At 34.9% G+C, this 16,966-nt stretch overlaps 2 protein-coding genes across 2 annotated transcripts; one reads left to right on the forward strand and one right to left on the reverse strand.

The window, feature by feature from the left end:
- Positions 1-900: 900 nt before the first annotated feature.
- LOC133701828 (glycine--tRNA ligase, mitochondrial 1-like) lies at positions 901-5,407 on the reverse strand. The gene is made up of 9 exons (XM_062125942.1): positions 4,794-5,407; positions 4,182-4,564; positions 3,911-4,028; positions 3,469-3,663; positions 3,157-3,381; positions 2,886-2,945; positions 2,688-2,768; positions 2,198-2,603; positions 901-1,418 (listed from the first exon to the last, which is right to left on the reverse strand). Exons 1-9 carry the CDS (start codon positions 5,289-5,291, stop codon positions 1,186-1,188), a joined length of 2,199 nt encoding a protein of 732 aa, XP_061981926.1. The 5' UTR covers positions 5,292-5,407; the 3' UTR covers positions 901-1,185.
- Positions 5,408-11,100: 5,693 nt separating this feature from the next.
- LOC133700738 (E3 ubiquitin-protein ligase ORTHRUS 2-like) lies at positions 11,101-15,754 on the forward strand. Its single transcript, XM_062124381.1, has 9 exons — positions 11,101-11,650; positions 12,446-12,978; positions 13,352-13,477; positions 13,914-14,013; positions 14,111-14,172; positions 14,252-14,354; positions 14,445-14,592; positions 14,741-14,955; positions 15,120-15,754. Exons 1-9 carry the CDS (start codon positions 11,210-11,212, stop codon positions 15,408-15,410), a joined length of 2,019 nt encoding a protein of 672 aa, XP_061980365.1. The 5' UTR covers positions 11,101-11,209; the 3' UTR covers positions 15,411-15,754.
- The last annotated feature ends 1,212 nt before the right edge of the window (positions 15,755-16,966 follow it).

A 16,966-nucleotide genomic window follows, 5' to 3' on the forward strand; every position in this document is an offset into this window, starting at 1 on the left:
ATTTATGAGTAATGGAAAATACCAAAAGTAACACCGTTTTTTTGTCTGGTCATCCAAAAGGCCTGGCAACAAGGAAGAAAAGGGCAAGCACCAGTAAATCTATTTGCACAAAGGAACTGTATCCAAACCAAGACGAATGGAAGAGGATTCATTAAAATCTCTCCCTGTTTATCCAATCATACCCTGTTTCCAAACATCAACAAGAAAATCCACCATTTCCTGCCATTTGAATCCAATAAGCAATGGAGAATAGTGAAGTAGATTTCCAAACGATAAAGCAGAAACCTGGGCAGGAAGAGACTTGAAAGGTGGAGGGGCAGGTCGAGCAAAACATGGAGTAAACACAACACGAGTTGACAAAAAGCCAAAGCCTGAACATCATTGCGGACAAGTGTTCTTATAACATTAAGATCACTACTATTACGAGGATTATCTGATTACCGTATTCCACAAGGTTGTTGTTGCAGTGGCTATTTACCTCATGTGGACACAATAGTAAACTGAAAAAATCAGTTCTCAGCTATAAGACGTGATTAACTGGGAACTCGAAAAGAAGATAAAAGGAAAGAGAAAGAAAAAGGAAAAACGGTGATTTGACAAAAAAGTTTTTAGAGCTTTAATAACCCAAACATATTGCAGAACATAACAAACCAAAAAAATCACAAGAATATAATGAACAAAATTGATATAATACAAGTATATTTTAGAGCTTTAACCCATCACATTATAACTAAACTCTTCTTGTTTAACTGTTCATCACCCGTATGTACCTTTAATTTTCTTCTCATCCCCCTACTCTACTAATCGGTGTTGCTAGTGGTTCTCTTCTTGTTTTAAATGGATGAGCACACAAGCGGACAAAAGGATATTCATCCGAAGCCCAATATGTCTATATGTATGTACCCAAAAAAATGAACCTACCAGGTTCAGCTCAGCTTATCATTCCTAAAAAACAAATTACACGATGATCAATGTCTATCATAGCTAAAGAAATTCAGTTCACAAATCACAAGTAGATTTTTCTGTAATTCATCGGTTTTGTGCAGAGAGAACTGTCAGATTTGTAGGGCAAGACTTTGCAGCATTGTGTCGTGTAAAAGACACGGGAGTGGTGAGGTAAATTAGCCAAAAATCCAATACATGGGCATCGTCGCATGCCTAACAGATTAGGGGATCACCCAGACTCTAATCCTCTACAGATCCAGAGGAGTGATGAGGGAAATTAGCCCACACATCAGCCCATGTCTTGTGTCCATCAGTTACCGACTTCACAACTGGTGCCGCTTCTTCCACATCAACACGGATTTGATCCTTGCTATCCCTCTCCCTGATTGTCACAGAGGATATTGAATCAACTGTTATCGCAAAGGGAACCCCCAGTTCATCTGTTCTTGCATATCGTTTACCAATTGAGGTACCTATGAACAGCATTCTTACAGTCAGTCAAGCAGAGCAAAATTGTGCAGTGCAGAAATTCAAGCGACATCATAATACAATTAAGAATGTATTGGTGCTCTATATTAGAATCCTTGCTACCAAAACAGAGAAAAATGTGTCCAAGAGCAACATGGCAGCAAGGTTCAAACACTTTAGACGGTAAGGTGGATCAAAATGCCTGGGAATGGTATAAGAAGATGCACATGCAAGCACCCAGCAATTTTAGTGTTATTGCATACCTTTTTTAGATTATCCTAATTACTGTGACCAGTGCCCTCCCTCCAAACACACCAGACAAAACCAAAAATAAATTCAAAGCCATGATTTGCAATTAAAAAAACACATAGGTTGTGGAGATATCATGCATTTCAGAAACATTGCCCTGAGGCTCCAAGTCTCACCTTGGCATGGAAATTTATCCAATCAAGCAATACATGCAACCCTTCATTTAATAATGTACTGTTTAGTTGTCACTCTTGGCAATGACAAAAAAAATCCCTTTTAAGAGCATCATAGATAAATAATGCTGCTCTTTTTCATTAAACTTTTCAATCTTTTTTCTTTTTTCTTTGTTTTTCAAACAGGCACACATCAGACCTTTGATTTTTGCAGATAAAATGCATGAACCGTAGCATACATGCATTCTTTCAACAAAACATCCCTAACCTGAATCATGTCAATAATTACAACCTAACATATTTCTTAGTAATCTCACAAAGATGCCTACAACTTAACAACAAGATGATTTATCTACACTCACCTGTAATATCAATCTTATGAGAGATTCCAGCAGCAGTCAATGACTTAGAAATGATTTTGGCAACATCCTCATACTGCTGATTCTGGACGAGTGGAAACACAGTGCACTTTATAGGTGCCACAAGAGGAGGAAAACGGAAAACATTCAGCTGCTCATCCCCAGCTTTACTGGGCCTCATGTAGAAAGAGTGCTCGTAGAGACAATAGATTATACGCCCAATGCCAAAAGATGGTTCGATTACTGATGGTGTGAAAGTTCTTTGGTGTTCCTTCTTCTTCTCCTTTGAAATTGATACCATGTTCTTCTTAATTGTTACATTTTCCCCAAGAGTGCAAACATAAAATTCTACCTCTCCTTTGGTTTCCAGAGAGGCCTTCATGTCCAAAGCTTCTTTTTCGTTCATTGCCTAACACAACGGGGGGGAATCACACATTGAACAACCACAAATAGTTTCATGATAGTTAGGTTCACTGATAAATTTCAGCTTTACCTCCAAAGCTTCAACCACCTTTTTTTGGTTACCCTTAAAAGCAAGCCCCAGCTCTTTCTTCACTGGTGCTATAACCAATTTCTGATATCCAACATTAAAGGTTATATTGCAAGGGTTTGCCATGAGCAGTTGAAATATAAGGAATTACAGAGTTTGGAGAAAATAGAAAAATAGATTGGCGACAGGGAGTGTGATTACCTCCACCTCCTTCGGTTCTGAAAATTTTTCGTGGGCTACAAGAGGAACTCCACTTTTTTCCTGACAAAGAAATAAAATGCTCATAAGTATTTACCATTTTTAGTTTTAAAAAATTAAAGCAGGTAAATAATTAGCACTTCCTTGCTGTACATGTTCTGTCTCTTGATAGCACAAGCAGATACAATTTCACATATGATGCATGCTGAGTTTAAGGTGACAATAGTTTATAAATAAGCAAATTTAGACATGTATGTATCAGAGAGATTCTCACCGAGTGAGCATGCAAGTCATATGCAGATCTATCTGCAATACCAACACACTCAATCCAACCATATGAAGACTCAATCTCAGCATCCCAACAGTCTGCGGCATAGTGGGCCATTTCATTTGCAAGATGCTGCCGGAATCGCAATCGGTCTTTGTCTATACCAAGACGAGTTAGGAAAAGATACACTCTCCCAATGAAATAGCCGAGAGTTTCATTGTTGACAATTCCCTAGATGAAACAGGTCATTGGCATCGTGACAAAGAGGTAGATGCAGAAGACAAAATGGTAACTGAAAGAAATTACCACCAGACTAACCTTAGAAACAGCTTCACCAAGCTGAATTTTCTTTGCAGACTGGGCAGAGATTTGTAGTTCTCTTGGGAACATCAGGAATTCAAGATCTGCAACTTCAGAGTATTTTGGGTGAGATTTGCACTCAGGATCAACAAAGTGCTCAATCTCTGCTAATGTGAATTCACGGACTCTTAAAAGGCCTTGGCGGGGAGAAATCTATACATGAGAGAAAGCATATAGTCAGATCTGTGAGGAAAAATCATCATAACAGCCAAGGAAATCAAGATCATCAAGACAACTTTCATCGTCATCATCAAAAGCAGTGAAACAAACAATTGCGACAAACACAAGGCTATATTATGAAATATTCTTGACTCAAAACAGCATTGCTATTGGCATTTGAAAACAAGTACTGCATAAAGAACTTGCGCATGCATTATATGACTAAGGAAAGAATTAAAACCTCATTTCTGAAAGCCTGACCAATTTGAGCAGCAGCAAAGGGGAGCTTGTTCCCATTGTAATAGTACAAATCCTTAAAATTAACAAATATGCCCTGAGCTGTTTCAGGGCGCATATACCTTTAACAGAAAAAGTGGGAGATGGTTTCAGTACCTAGTAACAAATTACCATGCCGCATATAAACTGAAATACCGCAAACTCAAAATGCAGATTCAGCACATCATCATTAAGGAAATTACATAAAAAGAATCAAATTTATGTAAAACACTCACCCAGGGCTCAAACCAGAAGGACCGATTGATGTTTGAAACATCAAGTTGAATGGATAAGGATCGGAAAGTGGATTCTTCGTGTCTGGTGCTGTAATACCATACTCCTTGATCTTCGCCCCCAGATCTTCAGCAGAGAGATCATCCAGGATAGCAAGTACATGTTTCAGTTCTGCAGCCTTCTCTGCACTTATGCTAAGATCTTTCTGAATCTTCTCATTACAAAAGTCCTTAAGCAAGTGATCCGCACGATAGCAAGTCCCAGTTTTTTCATCCTTGACCATAAGGTCCGTGAATTTATCCACGTGACCAGATGCTTTAAGGACAACCTCAGGCGTCACACATGGGCAATCAACCTCCAACATATTCTCCTCAAGAACAAAATGCTGGCAAACATCACCGAAATTCCTGTTAGGACTACGTAAATGCCAAATATTCTAATTCATTTAACCTTTTACTCCAATTGGGTCGTCAATAAAAAAAAATCAAATCAAAATTTAACCTTCTAGGCCTAATTGCATTGCAATTCTTTGCTGTAATCTAAAATCCAAAATTGATCGATTCAGTTTTCAACAATCAAAGCAAGACAGTGACAGAGCGATCAATCATCTTTACCTGGCGCCAAAAAGAAAGAACATTAGACTTGACGGCGCAACCAGGAGGCCCGTAATCATAAAGCCCAGCGACACCACGATAAATCTTAAAAGAAGGGATATAAAACAACCTCCGTTCAAGTGTATTTACCACAGCTTGACGGAATGCTTCCTTATTAACAGAACCATCAGGACCGTTACCGTTAACGGTAGCTTGAAGTTGTTTCTCCATCACGGACTTGTCTAGTTTCAACGCGTTCAATTTTTCAATTGCCTCGTCGACGGTAGCCTTTTCAGCATTAGAGGCTTTGAGTGCGCGGACAGTGTTGCCTTGAGATTCGATCGAGGATTGTTTCTCGGCGAGAGCGCGTCGAAGCGAGTCCTCGGAGGCGGCCATGGCTGGTGAAGGTTTGTGGTGGATTAGGGTTGAGAAAGGGGATATTTTGGTGTGTAGGCGGCGAGAGAAAGAGAGTAAATCGATTAGAGCTGACGAGGAAACCAGAGAAATGAGAATGCGCATGCGAGATTGGTGAGAGGGAGAGATTCTTGTGTTTTTTGTCACTAGGGTTTAAAGGGGGATTTTATTATTAGTTCAGTGGTTTTTAACCAGTGGTGTTTGTTATGCTGGTTAACGCAAAGCCTATTCTAGGTTTTGCTGTGGATTATCGAATAATTGCTATGTGGTTGGACTTTGGAGGTGGAGGTGTGTGTTTCTTTCAAGCCCAGTCCAACAATTAATATTTAAATGGTGGCCGACGGAAGCCGTTGCCTGTTAGTCAAGGGAGTTTGCTATGGAGGTTGTGTCTGTGTTTTAAATAAAAGATGCAACTTGTTTGGTAAAAAAAAAAATTATTGTTTATGAATTTTACAGTATTTTTATGTCCGGAATGTAGGAAAAAAAAGCAAGCAAATGTTTTTTTTAAAGAAAAAATGTTGATTAGGTAATGGAAACATGTTTTTTAAAAAATAAAAAAAACCATATACTTGGGTTGTTGTTTTGATTGCTTTTAGTAGATTAATTTTATTTTAATGAGATAACATTCATAATAATAGTAAAATGATAAAATTTAAAATAAAAAGACATCCATAATAACTTGAAGGTATGAAATTGAAAAAAAAATATTTGAAGGTATGAAATTAGATAGAAATTGGCAAAAACAATCAACTCAAGTCAATTTAAGTTAGCATGATAGATATGTAGCCTGAAAAATAAATAGCAAGCCAAACCCAGATTGACTTGCGAAACTCATAGCCCATACTATGACATCGAAGTGACCTAACATGAAAGAAATTGAAAAAAATCACAAAGTTATTTTTTAAAAAAAATAATAATAATAATTATGTTGAACAATGAGGATGAAAAATGAGATAAGTTAAAGAGAAGGATGTCGACCCGCGCTAACTTTTAAAACTTGTGCATGGGTCATTAGACTGGGAGCATTATACACAGAAAAATCATAAAATAAAATTCTTAATAAATCAAATATTGAAAGGTGATGATAAAACAAAAAATAAAAAATAAATTAAAGGGAACACAAAAAAAAATCAATTGAAGGGTGGGTCAAAAAGAAAAAAAAAACTTAACAAAATGACAAAAAAACCAAAAGATTAATGATCAAATTGAAAAAATACAGTGCACCATAAATTTGGATTGAGATATGAAATTGAAAACTAGTAAAAAATACACGATAGGGTAAAGTAAAAGAAATATCAAAAGAACAAGGACTAAAGTGAAAAAAAAACAACATACGACAAATTGAGATTAAATGATGAAATTGAAAAAAAAATTAAAACTTTACAAAATATCAATAACAAAAATTAGAAACCAAAAGAGTATGAACCAAATTCAAATGCAGCATAAATAGAGGGGTAACTTTGAAAATTTAAAAAGTTAAATACAAAAATAAAAAGGAAAAGAAAGAACAAAAAGGAAAAAGAGCTTGTAGCACCAGAACAGAGGTTTGCTCGGGGCAAGCACCATTCAGACACAAAGGAGCCATCAAAAGGATTCGGTCGTTGCCCCGAAAATTGTATTTTGGTCATTGGGCATTGACGTTAAAAAACCACGACAATCCTTCACGCACTAGTGCAGCGCATATGTCAACTTATTTTTAATATTTATTAAATGTCAAGGTGCAAATATGCTATCCATCCCACCTAGTAATAATAAAAAAAAAAGTAGAGTAAAAATAACAAATAACCCTTGACCAACGCTATTTTTTACCAAAAAGATATTCTAGTAATTTAATTATGTATTTAAAGTTGAAAAGACATGAATGCCCCCGCATGTAAGCCTACTCAAAGAATTATAAAAAGACTAAGTTATCATTGTCACCAAGGGTAAATTTTTATGCCATGTGAGATAAAATTATAATTTCATTGTCACATTACATAGCGAAAATTGAGTTTAAATATGTTGTAAAAAAACAATGTTTTAATCCCTTTTTAAAAAAATTATTTGTTATTTTTTGTTAAATCAAGTTGTAACTATTGAATAATATAAGATGATGTTAAAAAATAAAAAAGAAAGATGTGAAAGAATTAAAAAATAACAATTCTCAAGTAGATGAGAGAAGGAAGAATGATTCGTGTGTCTCTCATAAAAAACTCGAAGGAGATTTTGTCATTGTTTGTATATTTGTTTGCGAGGTCTGGCTGTATTTTTTATTATTTCTGTTTCGCTTTAAACTAATTTTTTATTTTATTATTTTAATATATTGATATTAATTTTTAAAAAAATATTACTATATTTTTAAATAAAATTTAATTTTTAATAAAATATTTATCTAATTCTTCAACGGTCTAGGTCTTAGCTATCTAGGTTTTAGTGTTCATACTTCGTAGCACTGGCTTAAGCTATGTTTAGCAATATAGTAATGGTTGTTTTTTAAATAATTTTTTGTGTCGAAATAAATGCCAATGATATTTTTTTTATTTTTAAAAAATTATTTTTGACACCAGCACATCAAAAAGATCCAAAACATATTAAATTTTAACAAAAAAAATAAATTTTTTAAAACACGGTTTGCACCGCGCTCTTAATCATTTTCTAAACATTGCGTCATTGCCAGATTTTTTTCCCAACAAGGCCACTTATTTAAAAATTATTATTAATATCACGTTATTTTGTATCGAAAATAAGAAACGAAGTTGATTTTTTGCCTAGTTTGAAACATTTATTTGAGACCTTCTAGAAAAACGCTGTTCAATAACAAATACTTAATTAATTTAAATATAAAAAAAAATCAAATTTTAAATTCCATAGTTGAGGTAAAATGTCAATAACCATGCTTTAAAACTCCTAGACGAACGAAAATTGAGCAGGCCATTTAATATAGACGGCAATGTAAATTTTTTGATAAATAATTGGCAAGTGCTTAATTAAAAACGATTGATTTGAAAACTCTAGATAATCTAAGTATCTTAATTGGTCATTTGTGTTTTGAGATTTTGTAATCTTGGCTAATTTCATAATCGACCAATGCATGCTTGCATAACCTTTAAACGTTTTTTTTTTTTTAAAAAAAAAGATTAGAATACATGTTATAAGTATGAGCTAGTTATATGTCCGTCCTCGGTGTGTGTTGAATATTTTCAATATGTTTTTGTAGTTTAGAAAATTTAAGGTCAAATAATTTTTTTTTATGAATACAGGTAATCAAATAAATCAAGAATCACACATGCTGATAAATAAATAAAAAATTATAAATGATACCTGGAAATATAAAATATAAAATCAAGAGATAAATACAGATTAAGATATTTAATCTCGAAAAATGAGGACATTTACCCGGTTATATTTGCTAAATTTATTTATTACAATAATTTTTTATTCAGGCAAATGATAATAGAAATATAGATACAAATTAAATTGATTGGATAAAATAAAAGGAAAAAAAACATCATGCAATGCTGAACATGTTAGAAATATTACATGAAAATATATATATATATTTTATTTTCATAACTAAAATTTGTCCGCACAAAGATAAAAAAATTACAGATAAATCATAAAAACTCTTTAAATTTAAATGCTTAACTAAAAAAATTATCGTCATTTAAAAAAGACTCTCTGAACTAAATGAAAGAAATGCGAGGTACTAATCTAAATATAAATTAATTTTTTTAAATAAAATACCATGAAAAATCATTAATTTAAACAAAACTAGAAAAAATTAATTAAGAAAAAAAAAGCGAAGGTTATGCGTTGTTAAGCTTGGCAAGTAGAGCTAGCCCGCCTAACCTATTTTATCAGGACTTGCGTATAAGCCCCTATTTTTTGTTGTAATTGAGATGGATGACATGTAGGCAACCTTTTTTTAAAAAAAAAGACAACATGACATTTGATTTGCTTGAATTTTAGTCACTGTAGTCACTGCAAAATCAGGATTTAAGTTTTTTAACAAAAAAACTAGTTTTTCAACCAAATTTTATCAAAAAAGACATTGGGAACCGTGATAAACTTATCAATAACTTCAAAAAAACATCCAAGAAACCAAAAATTAATTTCGGTTCATGTCCATTTTTCATAAACTTTAAAGATAAAAAAACATATAATATGAACTCCCCTCATCAAATGGAACCATTTGATACAAATATAATCCGTTTTTGTGGTCAAAATCGATGTCAACGTCATATTTTTTTTTTATTGTTGAAATCCGGCGACCTCTCTCAACTAGAAAATAAAAAATAATAAAAATCAACTTTTGTGCCAAAAAATCAATTTGAAAAATATTGAGATATCAAAATTATATAATTTGCGTTATTTTTAAAATTCGAGAGCCAAAATGTATTTTTTAAAAATCTGATGGCACATCATCCATGTTCGACATCTTTTTCAGTTCGATCTCTTTTTTTTCAGTCCCAACCTTTTATTGAAAATCAAAATCAATTGGTTTTCAATTAAAACTAAATTATCAAAAAAAGAAGAAGTATGATGAATAAATTAAAAAAAATTCCACTATCCAACCACGATAATGTGTGAAATAATAATCAATGCACGCCTACACATTAAAAAAACCCACATCTTTTATATTTATACTTAATATTTCAATTTTATTTACAGAAAAAACTACCCATTTGAAGTGAATTTTATGCAACCATATAAGACAACCTTTGATAAAAAGTCCCAAGTCCCAACCATCGTCAATGAAATTCTAAAATTCATATTCATTCTAACCGTCATTTTGAAAACTTTCTTGAACATGTTTTACCAGTTAATAACAGTATTTTAAAACTCTCAAACAAGCTAAAAACGAGCGAATCATTTAATCTAGACAATGATATATAGTTGTTTTGATAAACATGATATTTAATTAAACACAGTAAATTTTCTTATTAATTTTAAATTGTCAAATAATTTAGAATGTGTTTAAGAGTGTAGTAATAATTGTTTTTTAAAGTATTTTCACTCATAAATACATCAAAATAATATATATATATATATATATATTTCTGATATAGTACTTTAAAATAATTTAAAAATATAAAAACATTAATTACGAATAAAAATTAATTTTAAATTTTGTCCGACCCCTCCAAACGGGGGGCTTATACTTTCTACACCCGCTGTTTCACGGTGAAGTCACCTCTTTTGAAAATTTTCAATCCATAAATAATATAATTAAATTTATTTATTATATAAATTAAAGATATTTTGAAAAATCGAGACTTCTAACACATACTTTGCACATTTTAAGATTTACTAATTACAATCCAAACTAATTTTATATTCCACAAGTACATGCTCTGTATGACATTCAACTATAAAACACTGACCAGCAGGGATGGAGCTGGTAGCATTTGACAGGGAGACCAGACCAGACCAGACCAGATATATTATTTAAAAAGTTTATTTATTTAAAATAAAAATATTATATTATCTCGTATTTAAATAATAAGTTAAAAAATTAAAATGTTTTACAGGGCAACGCTCTTACTTGCCTCCTCCTGATTCCGCCCCTCCCACCAAGTTAACATGACACCTTCATTATAGATAAAAAAAACCTGATTTTTTAAGTTGAATTTTAGACAAAAATAAAAAAAATCCAAGAAAGGCAAGAAAATCTAAGATGTTTTAGAAATGGTGGTTGTAAATCTCGTTAAATTTGCATCATCATAACTTCCATACATAGGTACATATACATGCATCAGCTACAGAAGAACATACATGGAATGTGTAGCGAGGAGCGGGAAAAAAAAAAGCGAAGAGGGAAGGTACAAAATTCAAAACAAAATCCCAAAATTTGCAAATCCAAAATCCAAAACCGAGAGCTCCGTCCCTCTCCCCTGGACCCCACCTTTGGACCTTTTTATAAACACCCACCACCCACTCTCCTCCCTTCCTCTCAAACACCAACTCCCTATTAAAATCCAGGTCAAAAAAGAAACCGAAAACAAAAAAAATCAGTCAGGTACGCCGCCGTCGCTTTTAACAAAATGGAACTCCCGTGCGACGGAGCCGGCATTTGCATGGTCTGCAAAAACAAGCCACCAAGTGAAGAGACCCTCGCGTGCAAAACATGTGTCACCCCCTGGCACGCCACGTGTCTCGTCTCCCCCCCTCAGGCGCTATCTGATACGCTGCAATGGGAGTGCCCTGACTGCTCCATGATTCATCCATCGTCCACCTCCGCCTTCGCCTCTGGAAGATCGGAGGATTCCGGTGAACTCATCGCGTCGATTCGGAAGATCGAGGATGACAAATCGTTGACTGAACAGGAGAAGGCAAAGAAACGTCAGGAGCTGTTGAGTGGCGCCGCCGCTGGTCCGTCCTCATTGGACGGCGAGGAAAAGAAAGAGAAGAATGACGTGCTTGATATACTCGATAAGGAGTTGACTTGCTCTTTCTGCATGCAAATGCTTGATAGACCGGTTACAGTATGTGAAATCTGTTCACAAATTTAAAATCTTATAATTGCTCGCTTGATTTTTATTTTTATAGACATGTTTTTGTTTGTTTTTTTTTTGTTTTGGTATACCGGTTACTGTATGTGAAATCTGTTCACAAATTAAAAATCTTATAACTGCTCATTCGATTTTTATTTTCAGACATGTTCTTGATTTTACTTTCTTTTAAAAAATTTCCATCTGTATGTTTGTTTGCTTGTTTTAGCAAAGGTTTTGAGGGATTTTTGAAAAGAAGATGATGATGGTGTCCTTGGATGTTGCTGGTTGTGTTATTGAAATAAAGTTTTTACCTCTTTTGGATGTTAAAAAGGTGAAAACAGAGTCGTTTTCAACGGTGATCAAATAAAGAAAAAAGATTGCTATGAATATCTATAAAGTATCTGTCTCTAGCTTTAACTTTTTTTTGGCCTTTTGGATTAAGTTCAATTGCGGTGAATAGTCTCTAGATATTAACTAAGGAGTCTTATTTTTTTTGGATTTGAAGTGGCAGTCGACTAACTATGGAGCCTTAGTTGTTTTCATAGGAAAAAAAAACTTGGATTTTAAATATTGTTAGTATTAATTATCCAGGAGAAGCTGACGATTCAATTTAGATTGTTAGAAACCAGTAAGAAAAACCCAAAATGGGAAATTTTTTCTTGTGGGTTTTCAATACCATTTGCTTGAAGGCTGGTGCTTGATATATTTTTGGTTTAGTTGCTCTAGTCATTGCGCTTGGATTGGCAAATGTTCATGATTTCTTATATTTTTTTCCTCTTGTTTCAGACCCCATGCGGCCATAACTTTTGCTTGAAGTGCTTCCAGAGATGGATTGGACAAGGGAAACGTACATGTGCATATTGCCGTGTACAAATCCCACCCAAGATAGCAAGCCAGCCTCGTATCAATTCTACACTTGTTATTGCCATACGTATGGCAAGGATGTCAAGATCCAGCAATGCCGGGGGTGCTGCGAAGGTATATCATTTTGTCCACAACCAAAACAGGCCAGACAAAGCATACACAACAGAGCGGGCAAAGAAAGCTGGCAAGGCTAATGCTTGTAGTGGGAAGATCTTTGTCACAGTTGCTCCTGATCACTTTGGGCCAATCCCTGCAGAGAACGACCCAGAAAGAAATATGGGTGTTTTGGTGGGAGAGATATGGGAGGATAGGCTGGCATGCAGGCAATGGGGTGCCCATCTCCCCCATGTTGCAGGAATTGCTGGTCAGTCTACTTATGGCGCACAATCGGTGGCTCTTTCTGGAGGTTATATTGATGATGAGGACCATGGTGAATGGTTTCTTTACACTGGGAGGTATGCTGTCTGTGTCTCTGCATTAGTTCTCGTGTCCTTTTTTTTACTGAATTATTGGTTTGCTTTTCACTAGTCATGAGTTGTGGTTCATTCACTGTTAAAGTTGAATGGACTTGTTTTTGCTTAAAAAAATGTCAGACTGAATAAGTTTTTTAGTTTGGATTGATCTAACCTTAAATACTCAATGAATGTACTTCAAGTATGGCATGACGGAATGGACTGTGGTGGCTCTGTTATATTTGGCATGCTAAAGCACTGATATGGTTTGAAATTTATGAGCAATGTCAAATGTAGTTGTTGCTTGAATTTTAGATATTGCATTTGTTTTTTTCTTTTCCAAATTTGATGTTTAATTTTAATTTGTGGTTGACAGTGGAGGAAGGGACCTGAGCGGCAATAAACGCACAAACAAGGACCAGTCCTTTGATCAAAAGTTTGACAAGATGAACGAGGCACTACGATTAAGCTGCCTAAAGGGCTATCCTGTAAGAGTGGTTAGGTGAGTTGTGCTAAGAAATGATCTGATGACCCATTAGTGTGCATTGCATCTTGTTACCTTTCATGGGGCCTTATATTTTTTGTCACATTAATTGCTGAACTGATTAGTGACAGTGATGTGGAGTTGCAGATTTTGTAATTGGGAATGAAACATCCTACCACATGATATGAGAAACTCTTGTTCTGTTAAAATTTGTCATTGATAGTTCTGTCTAATGCTTAGAGATCTGTTAGCATTGTTTGCTTGGTTTCCATATGTAGCCCTCCCATCACTTCTGGAACATTTTTTATTAATTGGTCTTTGCTATTAGTGATGTCTTGCTGGATGCTTTGATAAATCTTCTTTTTTGTGTCATGAATTGTGTAGGTTATCTGAGGATGTTTTTTTTTCTTTTCCTATTTGAATGTCAATGTGAACCTTCTCTGTTTGGTAGCAGGTCCCACAAAGAGAAGCGATCATCATATGCTCCAGAAACAGGTGTGCGTTATGATGGGGTTTATAGAATTGAGAAGTGTTGGCGTAAGAATGGAATACAGGTAAATTTCCAGTGACAATCTTGCAATGCATCAAAGGGAAATCATGGACTGTATACTTGTTAAATGTGTTTGCTAACTACCACCTTTTTCATTGTAGGGCTTTAAAGTTTGCAGGTATCTCTTTGTCAGATGCGACAACGAGCCTGCTCCATGGACGAGGTATGTTCTGCTTCGTTCCCTCCTTCCTGTCTCCCTCCCTCCCTTTCTATGACTTGACTTGATGGAAATCAAATTGCAGTGATGTTCAAGGGGACCGTCCAAGGCCTCTGCCTGTCATTAAGGAATTAAAGAATGCAATTGATATAACTGAAAGGAAGGGGTCCCCTTCCTGGGACTATGAGGTGAGTTCAAACTCTTACACTTCAATGGTTCATTGTAGCAATGAGTCATTCATTTTAAAGTGTCCTAAGATGTTAACATTTGCTTCTCAGGATGAAAAAAGTTGCTGGATGTGGAAAAAGCCACCTCCAGCCAGTAAAAAAAGAGTTGCTGATAGTGTAGGTCCAGAAGATGGCAAAGTGATTAGGATAATCAAGCGACAAAAAGCAAATATATCTGTTAGAGAAAAACTTCTGAAAGGTATGGTATTTAATCAATTTCAACTTGAAGCCTTCGATGTCCACTCTTCTAAATATGCAGTTTCTATGGAATGCATTTTGACCATGGTCATGACTAATATCAATGGATTCATGGAAGTTTCTTTTGCTTCTGGTTGTTCATCAAGCAGAGTTTAGTTGTCAAATTTGCCGGAAGGTGATGGCCAATCCAATCACTACCCCATGTGCCCATAATTTCTGCAAAGCATGTCTTGAGGGGGCTTTTGCTGGCCAAAGTCTCACTAGACAAAGAGGTCAAGGAAGACGGACATTAAGAGCGCAAAAGAATGTTATGAAATGTCCATCCTGTACTATTGACATAGCTGACTTTCTTCAGAACCCACAGGTACCACGTGCGTCAATTACATGCATTTTGATGATATGGAACAGCATTCTTGTGGCAAAACTGCAGGGATTCTTTGTTTTGTTTCATTTTTCAATTTTGTTTTCTAAAAGATTTAGTGGGAGTCATGAAATCTCCTTTGAGAACATTGGAAGTTTTCTTGACAGGTGAATCGGGAGTTGATGGGTGTCATAGAATCACTACAACAACAAGCTGAGCAGGAAAAACTGGACAACAATTCAGAAGAGTGTAGTGCAGAGAGTGATGCCACTGAGCAACGAGATTTGGTTGCTGATGACCAAATTGCCGAAGAGCCAAAGGATGAATCCCAAAATGCACAGAAGCAGAAAAAAGAAACTGATGATGATGACATTATGGATCCATCATCAAATGTGCAGACAACGAGTCCAGGGAAGGAGCAAGAAGCCCCAACCACTACTGATAGAGCCAGTCAATAACGTATGCTGGAGCCTGGAACGCAGACCAGGAGCAAGGGAGCTGGGAGGAAAGCAGGTTTCTCTTTTTTGTTACAAAGCTTTTGGTTACACGGTGGTTAATGACAATGACCCTGAATTTATATTATTTAGTGAATTTCATCCTCATGTATGAGCGGAGTTATCCTTGTTAATTTATCCAAATTAATGGCATTTTTTAAGCCATTAGTTATTTTTTGGCAAAGGCGTTGCATATGCCTTTCATGCGTATGGAAATCAATGTCTTTCAAATGCATCTTTCAAATGCAAACCCAATGTAAAATGTTAATTTAAAACGTTATAGTTTTAATATATTTATGTTATAAAAAGGAACGCTTCTTAGCTGTAATTTTCAATATTTTTTTCTTCCAGTAATTGTTTCTTAAAGAAGAATTTTTTTAATGATATCGTGTCGCATAAATGAAGAAAAAACATTAGATTACTTCACATTCTCCTGACTACCATTTTGATGCTTGTGTTGCTGATATCATCCATCCATGATGGTAAATGGGACTGGCCTGCTGGTAGAACCGATGACAAACACCCCCGCGAATGTGCAAGGTATTGTTTATGGTGTCATTTATCGTTCTTGTGATGGCTCTGATGAAATCTCTTGGAGATTGTCTATGGATGACAAATTCTCTTCCAGAAATAGTATGGGAATGTTTGAGAAAGATGAATAACAAGACTGGTCGGTGTAGCTGATTTGCATCAATTGTATTATATGCAATATTACGGCTGAGTTTTCAAATATTAGGCAAACAATGTTTTGGCCGATAAACAAACCCGAAAATGCCTTGACAAGTAGAATTGTTCAAGTTTGATGCATATTTTGCAGAAGGCCGTTTTTAATTCTAATCCCATTCTGAATCATGTATGTAATAAGCGGGACTTTCGTTCGTTTTAGCATGTATTTGATAGTAATACCGCGGTTGATTTTTAAAGTGTTTTTTATTAGAAATATATATTAAAATTATATATTTTTTATTTTTAAAAAATTATTTTTAATATCAACACATCAAATTAATCTAAAAATATAAAAAAATTAAATTAAATTTTTTTAATTTTTTTTTTCATGTAACGTTGATTTGCATCCGGTTCCTAAACAAGATCTTAGTTTGTGAATTCACTTCAAAAACACAATAAAGCCATCTTGTGATTTTTTACAGTGATCTCAGGATTTCTCTTCAAACACCGGTTGTTCTCGGAGAGAGATGAAAGAAGAAAAGACGATGAATTTATAATGGTTCGATCATGCAATTTTTGGACTTGTTCGAATGGACTAAAGTGTTAAACACTTTAGTCTTAACGATTGGTGTGTTTGCCCATGCATTAAGAAGATTGCTTGCAAACTGTCAAGAGCTGGTATTGGACCAGCTCTTCGTTGTCCAGGGACTGGTTGACAATACCACTTGACCGGCCTTGCTATTGGGCCCGTATCGACCCTCTTGAACCATTTTTTTGGCCCTTATGTTATTCTTCTTTTCTTTCACACCAACAAATATATTTTGAACTGAAAAAACCTTAGATGTGCAGCTAGT

Source organism: Populus nigra, chromosome 8 (assembly GCF_951802175.1).
Source record: "Populus nigra chromosome 8, ddPopNigr1.1, whole genome shotgun sequence".
In the NCBI taxonomy this organism is placed as follows: domain Eukaryota; kingdom Viridiplantae; phylum Streptophyta; class Magnoliopsida; order Malpighiales; family Salicaceae; genus Populus; species Populus nigra.

Bases quoted from the DNA above. Each gene is read 5' to 3' on its own strand.
- LOC133701828 (XM_062125942.1), bottom strand. From the start codon at position 5,291: ATGCGCATTCTCATTTCTCTGGTTTCCTCGTCAGCTCTAATCGATTTA. The intron at 4,029-4,181 runs GTGAGTGTTTTA...TTTCTGTTAAAG, and splicing joins CCTTCTGGTTTGAGCCCTGG to GTATATGCGCCCTGAAACAG. The intron at 1,419-2,197 runs GTGAGTGTAGAT...TGCTGTTCATAG, and splicing joins TCATAAGATTGATATTACAG to GTACCTCAATTGGTAAACGA.
- LOC133700738 (XM_062124381.1), top strand. From the start codon at position 11,210: ATGGAACTCCCGTGCGACGGAGCCGGCATTTGCATGGTCTGCAAAAAC. The intron at 13,478-13,913 runs GTGAGTTGTGCT...GTTTGGTAGCAG, and splicing joins TATCCTGTAAGAGTGGTTAG to GTCCCACAAAGAGAAGCGAT. The intron at 14,014-14,110 runs GTAAATTTCCAG...TTTTCATTGTAG, and splicing joins GGCGTAAGAATGGAATACAG to GGCTTTAAAGTTTGCAGGTA.